The following is a 10,431-nucleotide window of genomic DNA, read 5'->3' on the forward strand; positions in this document are numbered from 1 at the left end:
TTATTCTTATCTCTTATTTTTTTGTAAATATATTTTCTTAAAACTGCATTGTTGGTTAAGGGCTTGTAAGTAAGCATTTCACTCTAAGGTCTACACCTGTTGTACTCGGCGCATGTGACAAATGCAATACAATTTGATTTGATTTGAACCCGTCCAGTTGGTGGCGGCAATACACCTTTTTGAGTTGTAGTTCGCCATGAAACCCACAGAAGAAGAAGAATGGCTGCCTCTGGAACGCATGATGTGTCTGCGCACAGCAATTAGCTTGCCACTCAACTAGAATGTTCTAGTACCGTTTCATTCTTGTACAGTATTAAAGGGCAGCGAAATAAGTACCAACCTTAACATTGTGACAGTTGGCGTCTTGAACAAACAGGCAAGTATATGAGACACAAAAGTAGAAAGAGCAGCCCAGCTACGTCAAACTGCCTGACATGTTATTTACTGTGCTAACAGCAGCTGGTAGCAGCTTTCTTTCTAGCTTTGTAACGTTAGTCTACCCAAGACCTTTGCTGTAGCTCTCAAAATAGCTAAACCTACCCAGCTAACGTTATTCTGTATGTGCTTGATATTTATGTGACAACTTTCATAGCCAACAACTTGCTCGCTGTTAGCTAGGCCTAGTATCAGGGATAAAAAGTCCTATTTTTCATCACTTACCTAGCTAACGTTAGTTACAATCGCTTTAATACCAAATCGGGCTATGGTTAATTGATTCATTTGAGAATTGAATGTGTCAGTGTTCAGGAACCTGCGGCTCTTTACATGCCCCGTAGCTGCTTCCTGGAGATCTAGCTACAATTAGTAATTCAAGTTATCAATAGCAGATTGGAACCCTAAAATTAATTGCTGATTACAATAACTTTACCAAGTACATAGGTTGATTTCGCTTTCTGACCACAATTCAGTGCCAAATTTGGGGACTAATACATTGATAAACAAGTTCTGGAATAATTTCACCCATTTTTCTCATCAGCACAGAGCATCATGGCAGAAGACCAACGCAACAGGAGACATCCCCAAAACCTCCAGGGTGTCCTTCGATTGGCTGTGGAGGCTGGCTCTGCTGCAGATGGACCCGCCCTCCCTGAACCCATGTCAGAGGAGGTAATGGTCCTTCCTAGTCACCTCCCAGGTCGTCTTCATTACTGTGTAGATTAGCAGATCTCACAACAACTTGTTACATTGACAACCAATTGTACAGTGACCGTAATGTCACTTTTGTTACAGAGGAAAGAATGGTTGAAAGGAGCTCTTGCAGAAGTGGCCAAAGGACAGAACAGCGAGGTGGAACAGATGAAGGAGTGTATGCGTGTTCTGCTGAGAGATGGCGGGTGTGAGAGGGGGAGAGAGGGAGAGGAGGAAGGAGAGGATGAAGAGGGGGAGACAGAAGGGGCACTGGAGTTTCTCTCAGAGCTCTGTGAGAACCTAGACAATGCCAGAGGTGAGACATGCCAAGCAACAGGAACTGATGTAAAGAAATTACACTTCAGCTTGTGACCCAAATTAAAGATTTGCTGTCTTTGATGGACCCTAGTTAAAACAATATAAAATTCAACTTTAAGTTACTGTAGTTTTATACACTGCATTCGGGAAAGTATTCAGACCCCTTGACTTTCACATTTTGTTAGTTTAATCCATTTTAGAATTAGGCTATGTACAATACCCCATAATGACAAAGCAAAAAAACGGAAATATCACATTTACAGAAATGTTTAGACGCTTTACTCAGTACTTTGTTGAAGCACCTTTGGCAGCGATTACTACCTTGTCTTCTTGGGTATGACGCTACAAGCTTGGTCCACATGTATTTGGGGAGTTTCTCCCATTCTTCCCTGCAGGTCCTTTCAAGCTCTGTCAGGTTGAATGGGGAGCGTCACTGCACAGCTATTTTCAGGTCTCTCCAGAGATGTTTGACCGGGTTCAATTCCGGGCTCTGGTTGGCCACTCAAGGACATTGAGACTTGTCCTGAAGCCACTCCTGCGTTGTCTTGTCTGTGTGCTTAGGGTTGTTGTCCTGTTGGAAGGTGAACCTTTGCCCCAGTCTGAGGTCTTGGGTGCTCTGGAGCAGGTTTTCATCAAGGATCTCTCTGTACTCCGTTCATCTTTCCCTCAATACTGACGAGTCTCCCAGTCCCTGTCGCTGAAAAACATCCCCACAGCATGATGCTGCCACCACCATGCTTCACTGTAGGGATGGTGCCAGGTTTCCTCCAGATGTGATGCTTGGCATTCAGGCCAAAGAGTTCAATATTGGTTTTATCAGACCAGATAATCTTACTTCTCATGGTCTGAGACTCTTTAGGTACCATCTGGCAAACTCCAAGTGGGCCTTCACTCCATTTACTGAGGTGTGGCTTCTGTCTGGCCACTCTACCATAAAGGCCCGATTGGTTGAGTGCTGCAGAGATGGTTGTCCTTCTGGAAGGTTCTCCCATCTCCACAGAGGAACTCTGGAGCTCTGTCAGAGTGACCATCGGGTTCTTGGTCACCTCCCTGACCAAGGCCCTTCTACCCCGATTGCTCAGTTTGGCCGGGTGGGGTCAGCTCTAGGAAGAGTTTTGGTGGTTCAAACTTCTTCCATTTTAAGAATGATGGAAGCCACTGTTCTTGGGGACCTTCAATGCTGCAGACATTTTTTGGTACTCTTCCCCCTGATCTGTGCCTCGACACAGTCCTGTCTCAGAGCTCGACAAACAATTCCTTTGATCTCATGGCTTGGTTTTTGCTCTGACACGCACTGTCAGCGTGGGACCTTATATAGACTCGTGTGTGCCTTTTCAAATCATGTCCAATTAATTGAATTTACCACAGGTGGACTCCAAGTTGTAGAAACATCTCAAGGATGATCAATGGAAATAGGATGCACCTGAGCTCAATTTCAAGTCTCATAGCAAAGGGTCTGAATACTTATGTAAATAAGGTATTTCTGTTTTTTATTTTTAATATATTTGCAAACATTTCTAAAAAACAGTTTTCTCTTTATCATTATGGGGTATTGTGTGTGATAATTTTTTTTTTAATCAATTTTAGAATAAGGCTGTAATGTAGCAAAATGTGTAAAAAGTCGAGGGGTCTGAATACCTTCCGATGCTCTGTATATAACTGATATTCCAGTAAAGACAGATCAACATGGACATGAATGACAAGTTATATTCATTAATAATAATAATACTGTGTCCATTGTAAAGTCTCTCTTCTGTCTGTGTGTCAGACCTGATGACCCTGGGTGGGTTGGACCTGTGTATGTCGCAGTGCTTGAACCATCCTCAGGGCAGCGTGAGGTGGCGTGGTGCCCAGCTCATCGCCTCCTGTGCCCAGAACATGCCCGAAGTGCAGTGCCACTTACTCAGCAAGGGGGCGCTACCCAAACTGCTGCAGCTGACTGACTCAGATCCCCACCCCACCGTTCGAGTGAAGGCCCTCTACGCTGTCTCCTGTAAGTGTTGCCCTGAATCATGAGAGAGAACTCTAGCCTATCAAAAGGCAAGTTTACAATATTGCTAATATGGCCTGTGGCTCTCAGATCATAATGAAGTTCCACTGGCCTGAGTGTAGTTGATAGGAGTTAATTTAGATCTGAGCAGCAGTGAAGTACCATACAGTAACTCTTTCTCTCTCTCCATCAGGTCTGGTGCGTGAGCAGGAAGTAGGTCTCAGGGCCTTCCTGTCCCACGATGGCTTCTCTGTGCTGATGAGAGGCATGCAGTCTGACAACGAGAAACTGAGGACCAAGTCGTCTTTCTTACTCCTCAACCTGCTCACAGTCCACCCAGAGCATAAAGGTTTGTGTGTGACTAACAGTGACTCTATCTCAGTCTGACAGCGAGACTCATTTGGAGACTGTCTGGAGACTGTCTCTGTTGGCTGCTGTGTATTGTTATTGGTAGTGTCTATAGAGAGAATCATGCTTTGTGTCCGCCTGAGGTAAGAAATGATTTGAACTGGGTTATTTGGATCATAACTAAAGAAATGTGTCCTTGTGTGGCAATGTACTGTCTCTCTGTCTCTCAGATACAGTTCTCTCCATGGGTATGGTGCAACAGCTGGTGTCCGTTCTACGCACACCTCACTCCTCCTTCCACGAGCACGTGCTCGGCGCCCTCTGCTGGTAATACATGTGAACACACAAAGAGAAAATGGCTTGGAACTTGCAATGTCTTCTCAATGGAGCTTCAATAAAAAAAAGCTCTCTGTCTGTAGCCTGGTGGAGGACAATCCTCTGGGTCTGAGGGACTGTCAGAGCCCCACCTTGGGGTTGGAGGAGATGCTCAACCAGCGGGCTGAAGATCTGCAGGGGAGAGAGGAGTGTCAGGTTGGTACCCCTACACACTTTTCTCCACTCTTCTCCTTCTCCTACCGTCCCTCACTCCCCGTGTGACCCCTCTCCATCTCTCTAATACCGTCCCTCACTCCCCGTGTGACCCCTCTCCATCTCTCTAATACCGTCCCTCACTCCCCGTGTGACCCCTCTCCATCTCTCTAATACTGTCCCTCACTCCCCGTGTGACCCCTCTCCATCTCTCTAATACTGTCCCCTCACTCCCCGTGTGACCCCTCTCCATCTCTCTAATACCGTCCCTCACTCCCCGTGTGACCCCTCTCCATCTCTCTAATACCGTCCCTCACTCCCCGTGTGACCCCTCTCCATCTCTCTAATACCGTCCCTCACTCCCCGTGTGACCCCTCTCCATCTCTCTAATACCGTCCCTCACTCCCCGTGTGACCCCTCTCCATCTCTCTAATACCGTCCCTCACTCCCCGTGTGACCCCTCTCCATCTCTCTAATACCGTCCCTCACTCCCCGTGTGACCCCTCTCCATCTCTCTAATACCGTCCCTCACTCCCCGTGTGACCCCTCTCCATCTCTCTAATACCGTCCCTCACTCCCCGTGTGACCCCTCTCCATCTCTCTAATACCGTCCCTCACTCCCCGTGTGACCCCTCTCCATCTCTCTAATACCGTCCCTCACTCCCCGTGTGACCCCTCTCCATCTCTCTAATACCGTCCCTCACTCCCCGTGTGACCCCTCTCCATCTCTCTAATACCGTCCCTCACTCCCCGTGTGACCCCTCTCCATCTCTCTAATACCGTCCCTCACTCCCCGTGTGACCCCTCTCCATCTCTCTAATACCGTCCCTCACTCCCCGTGTGACCCCTCTCCATCTCTCTAATACCGTCCCTCACTCCCCGTGTGACCCCTCTCCATCTCTCTAATACCGTCCCTCACTCCCCGTGTGTCTCTTCTCCATCTCTCTAATACCGTCCCTCACTCCCCGTGTGTCTCTTCTCCATCTCTCTAATACCGTCCCTCACTCCCCGTGTGACCCCTCTCCATCTCTCTAATACCGTCCCTCACTCCCCGTGTGACCCCTCTCCATCTCTCTAATACCGTCCCTCACTCCCCGTGTGACCCCTCTCCATCTCTCTAATACCGTCCCTCACTCCCCGTGTGACCCCTCTCCATCTCTCTAATACCGTCCCTCACTCCCCGTGTGACCCCTCTCCATCTCTCTAATACCGTCCCTCACTCCCCGTGTGACCCCTCTCCATCTCTCTAATACCGTCCCTCACTCCCCGTGTGACCCCTCTCCATCTCTCTAATACCGTCCCTCACTCCCCGTGTGACCCCTCTCCATCTCTCTAATACCGTCCCTCACTCCCCGTGTGACCCCTCTCCATCTCTCTAATACCGTCCCTCACTCCCCGTGTGACCCCTCTCCATCTCTCTAATACCGTCCCTCACTCCCCGTGTGACCCCTCTCCATCTCTCTAATACCGTCCCTCACTCCCCGTGTGTCTCCTCTCCATCTCTCTAATACTGTCCCTCACTCCCCGTGTGACCCCTCTCCATCTCTCTAATACCGTCCCTCACTCCCCGTGTGACCCCTCTCCATCTCTCTAATACCGTCCCTCACTCCCCGTGTGACCCCTCTCCATCTCTCTAATACCGTCCCTCACTCCCCGTGTGTCTCTTCTCCATCTCTCTAATACCGTCCCTCACTCCCCGTGTGACCCCTCTCCATCTCTCTAATACCGTCCCTCACTCCCCGTGTGACCCCTCTCCATCTCTCTAATACCGTCCCTCACTCCCCGTGTGACCCCTCTCCATCTCTCTAATACCGTCCCTCACTCCCCGTGTGACCCCTCTCCATCTCTCTAATACCGTCCCTCACTCCCCGTGTGACCCCTCTCCATCTCTCTAATACCGTCCCTCACTCCCCGTGTGACCCCTCTCCATCTCTCTAATACCGTCCCTCACTCCCCGTGTGACCCCTCTCCATCTCTCTAATACCGTCCCTCACTCCCCGTGTGACCCCTCTCCATCTCTCTAATACCGTCCCTCACTCCCCGTGTGACCCCTCTCCATCTCTCTAATACCGTCCCTCACTCCCCGTGTGACCCCTCTCCATCTCTCTAATACCGTCCCTCACTCCCCGTGTGACCCCTCTCCATATCTCTAATACCGTCCCTCACTCCCCGTGTGACCCCTCTCCATCTCTCTAATACCGTCCCTCACTCCCCGTGTGACCCCTCTCCATCTCTCTAACACCGTCCCTCACTCCCCGTGTGACCCCTCTCCATCTCTCTAATACCGTCCCTCACTCCCCGTGTGTCTCTTCTCCATCTCTCTAATACCGTCCCTCACTCCCCGTGTGTCTCTTCTCCATCTCTCTAACATCCCCTTTTCATTCTTGCCCTCCTCTTACTCTTCCGACTGGTCTTCTCCATCTCTCAAGGTGCATCACTAACAACATGGAATAATGTATTGATTCCCCACATCTTTTTCTATTGATATATTTGTAACTTGCCACTAGGCTGCATCTTGTCCTATTTCCTTCACAGAATTCTCCTCTGGTCTCCTCCTTATAGGAAGAGTTGGAGTTCTGCAAGCGCTTGCGTTCTGCTTGTTTCTGCGGACGGCAACCTGACGACAGTGGAATGGATCGCTGAAATCCAACTGGTCCTCCACTTCTCCTGCAGTGCCGTCATTGGCTAGGAGACATAGGAGGATTTAACTCTCCTTGAGGAAAATATGCTGATGTCGTTGTCCATCTAGACCCATGTTACAGGGTGTCAGGGATCCAAGAGTGTAGCAGGCTTTAGAGAGCAGAGGGTGCTTCACTAATCACTGTCACCAGGCGACGCAGATAAACTTCAGATATATCTCTTGTGTTCAGTCACTTCTACCATGTCCAGTCTATGTATCATTATGTATTGGATCTACACCTGACTACTTCCTGCTGACCTCTTGCAAAAGAGGTTTCTAACTTCAAAGGTGTTTTCCTGGTTGAATAAAGATACAATATTTTATTTTCCGATAATACCGTAAGTCATTTCTGAACATTTCTTCAGGTTATCTGATCCTGCTTTGTGACGTAGTCCCCCCATGTTGCTGTTAAGCTGCTGAAGAAAACAGATTAGAGAAGCCTTGACCTTTGGATTCTGGGTGTGCCCAACAAAACCTCAGATTCCATACATAAAATATCAGATGTAACATATAGTGGTAATGCTATTTTACAGCCCTGTCGCCATTTATTTATCTGGCATAGTGTGACGTTACTTGGTAATAATTGGTATCCTCTTGTATTTGTTAAAATTATTTACCAAGTGACAACTAGTTACTGGGGTAACATTAAGTAATTTACACTGTTAAACTACATCAGAGTTTTTATGTTTCTGAATAAATAGCAGGTAATTAGGCTGTAACATAAAGTGTTAGCCATTTAGCATCTTGTAGCTTTCTGCTTCATTATTCAGATGTTTTATTAGACTCCATTTTGATCAAGTTTCACTACCCATAAATCATTTCTGTTGGCTTCTTGTGTTTGGCTTTGTTAATGACTGTCTTTCATTCAGAATATCCACCATTTGTCAATGTTTTGTTGAGATGTTTCTGTGTCTATGAACATAATGGATGACTTTTGCAGAGTTCCTACATCTGAAATAACAAGAAATATGTAACACGGTATGAAACATCAACTTTATTTTTCATTCCCATTTCATCATGAATAAATAAACATTTTCTTTTTTCATAAGGGACTTCATTTCTGAGAATAGTCTCTTCATAGCAACAGACCGTTATACGGAATGTGTTTGCTAAATCACAACTAACACAAGGGAAGTGCATCAAATCTCAAATCATTTCTTTAAGACCGTAGGACTGTTTTCACAGACAGAAATATCATTCTCCTTCACTAAATTGAACTTTATTCTGGACTATTGAAAATATTGTCATGTTGATCTCATGTCAGTCTGTGCATCTAGCTTTCTGAATTTTGGCAGTGGTTATGTTTCCCAGCCCCATCCCTGAGCTTTCTCAACAAACGGACAGACTGTCCTGATACTCTGAGGTTTTGTTTAATAAAGAGGATTTTCTTGGGGGGGGAATCTTCCTTTTTCAACTTCTTTCTGCCTCATTCTCAGTCTAGTCTCAACAGACAGTCTAGTCTCAACAGACAGCCTGAAGTTCCTATAGCTGCCGACTAGTCAGAGAGCAGTAGTCCCAAGTTTGCCATGGCAACGTCCCGATTCTCCACCCTTTTCCGGAATTGTGTACTTGAACACTCCCTGTCATTGATTTAAAAGAATGAGATTAGTATAAGTAGGCATTGGCTGAAGGGAGTCTCCACCATTGTAAAATCCATGTGAGAAAGTGGACAGTTATTTGTACACTTTGGGAGCAGGGTGGAAAATTGGGACCTGGTCCATATCTGACATAACCCCTTAACTAAGATTTCTTCCATTTGGCAAACTCATCCCCGCCCTCTGCGGCCTTGATGTCGCCCACAGCGATCAGCAGCTGCGCCAGGTAGTACGTCGTCATGACGATGTGCCTGCCGTGCTCCAGGGGCTCCGTCACTTTGAAGGTCTGCAGCGCCAGCGTCAGGTCAGAGGTCATGAAGATCAAACTGCCCAGCATGATCAGCGGGCGGCGGGTGAGAACCGCCAGCGTAGCCATCAGAACGATCAGAGCCACGTACACCCCGACGCCGGGAGTCAGGGCAGCCGCGTCCGGCGTCTTCTGCAGGAAAGGGAAGAGGTAGGCGTAGACGCCTCCCCCCAGCAGCCACAGGAGCAGGCAGAAGAAGTAGGACAGGGAAGAGGAGGGGCTGAGGGAGGAGTAACGAGTGGAGAGGAAGGTGAAGGAGTAGAGCAGGTGGGCCAAGGCGAAGGAGGCCATTCCTGAGGAGAGGATTAGAGAGAGAACAACATTACTTTATTGCCCATATTCCACCTGAAATAGAGATTTGTCTATTTGCTTTATCCGCCCCAACAAGACACACGCAGAGCGGTTGGAGCAGAGGTTCATCTGCAGTGCAACACCCCAAGAGCAGCAATTGTGTCAGACATGGGATTCAAACTGCCAACCCTCCAGTGACGTCCAGTCAGACATGGGATTCAAACTGCCAACCCTCCAGTGACATCCAGTCAGACATGGGATTCAAACTGCCAACCCTCCAGTGACATCCAGTCAGACATGGGATTCAAACTGACAACCCTCCAGTGACATCCAGTCAGACATGGGATTCAAACTGCCAACCCTCCAGTGACATCCAGTCAGACATGGGATTCAAACTGACAACCCTCCAGTGACATCCAGTCAGACATGGGATTCAAACTGCCAACCCTCCAGTGACATCCAGTCAGACATGGGATTCAAACTGACAACCCTCCAGTGACATCCAGTCAGACATGGGATTCAAACTGCCAACCCTCCAGTGACATCCAGTCAGACATGGGATTCAAACTGACAACCCTCCAGTGACATCCAGTCAGACATGGGATTCAAACTGCCAACCCTCCAGTGACATCCAGTCAGACATGGGATTCAAACTGACAACCCTCCAGTGACATCCAGTCAGACATGGGATTCAAACTGCCAACCCTCCAGTGACATCCAGTCAGACATGGGATTCAAACTGACAACCCTCCAGTGACATCCAGTCAGACATGGGATTCAAACTGCCAACCCTCCAGTGACATCCAGTCAGACATGGGATTCAAACTGCCAACCCTCCAGTGACATCCAGTCAGACATGGGATTCAAACTGACAACCCTCCAGTGACATCCAGTCAGACATGGGATTCAAACTGCCAACCCTCCAGTTTCTGGCTTGCCCTCTCTAACCTCTAGGCTATCTGCCATGTCTGCAGTGTCTGCAGGACTTTATCAGTAGCAGTTGAAACATTTCTCGTTACCATGGAGAAACAGTTCGGGCCATATAAGGCAACAGTCGCCGCCTGCCGAGAAGATCAGGCCCCCCGCCACGCCGAGGAGACTCCTCCCCCCTTTGTAGCTCAGCACCAGGAGAGCCAATGAGATGACAGGGGCTGCCTTAATAGCCGCAGCGAGGACGGAGGGGGAGGAGTCAGGGATCCACAGATAGAAGTAGACAGCGATGGCCAGGAAGAACGGCGAGAGAGAG

General features: G+C 48.2%; 2 protein-coding genes across 4 annotated transcripts in view; one reads left to right on the forward strand and one right to left on the reverse strand.

Annotated features, from left to right (window-relative positions):
* The first annotated feature begins 187 nt into the window (after positions 1 to 187).
* On the forward strand, positions 188 to 8,044 carry LOC106606384 (hsp70-binding protein 1). 3 transcript variants are annotated; one of them, XM_045715717.2, is made up of 8 exons: positions 188 to 376; positions 977 to 1,107; positions 1,231 to 1,444; positions 3,215 to 3,439; positions 3,630 to 3,785; positions 4,015 to 4,111; positions 4,204 to 4,315; positions 6,875 to 8,044. In XM_045715717.2, the coding sequence occupies exons 2-8, from the start codon at positions 988 to 990 to the stop codon at positions 6,953 to 6,955; spliced, it is 1,005 nt and encodes a 334-aa protein (XP_045571673.2). In that variant the 5' UTR covers positions 188 to 376; positions 977 to 987; the 3' UTR covers positions 6,956 to 8,044. The 3 variants fall into 3 exon arrangements, with proteins under 3 accessions (XP_045571673.2, XP_045571675.2, XP_045571674.2); XM_045715719.2 differs by having other exon boundaries at positions 4,021 to 4,111; XM_045715718.2 differs by having other exon boundaries at positions 192 to 376; positions 982 to 1,107.
* Positions 7,964 to 10,431, reverse strand: part of LOC123741740 (lysoplasmalogenase TMEM86B) — a 3,060-nt gene continuing 592 nt past the window's right edge. The window contains exons 2-3 of the mRNA XM_045715721.2: positions 10,205 to 10,431; positions 7,964 to 9,187 (exon numbers count right to left, since the gene is read on the reverse strand). The exon at positions 10,205 to 10,431 is cut by the window's right edge and continues 17 nt beyond it. Of these exons, the coding sequence (XP_045571677.1) occupies positions 8,733 to 9,187; positions 10,205 to 10,431 (682 nt within the window). The 3' untranslated portion in view covers positions 7,964 to 8,732. The remainder of the gene's footprint in view (positions 9,188 to 10,204) is intronic.

This window comes from Salmo salar, chromosome 03, assembly GCF_965601325.2.
Source record: "Salmo salar chromosome 03, fSalSal1, whole genome shotgun sequence".
Lineage (NCBI taxonomy): Eukaryota > Metazoa > Chordata > Actinopteri > Salmoniformes > Salmonidae > Salmo > Salmo salar.

What these genes read in the sequence shown, in the direction of transcription:
- LOC106606384 (XM_045715717.2), top strand. Translation starts at nt 988, where the DNA reads ATGGCAGAAGACCAACGCAACAGGAGACATCCCCAAAACCTCCAGGGT. An exon ending in GAACCTAGACAATGCCAGAG is followed by an intron (nt 1,445 to 3,214) that starts GTGAGACATGCC and finishes TCTGTGTGTCAG; the next exon opens with ACCTGATGACCCTGGGTGGG. An exon ending in AGTCCACCCAGAGCATAAAG is followed by an intron (nt 3,786 to 4,014) that starts GTTTGTGTGTGA and finishes TCTGTCTCTCAG; the next exon opens with ATACAGTTCTCTCCATGGGT.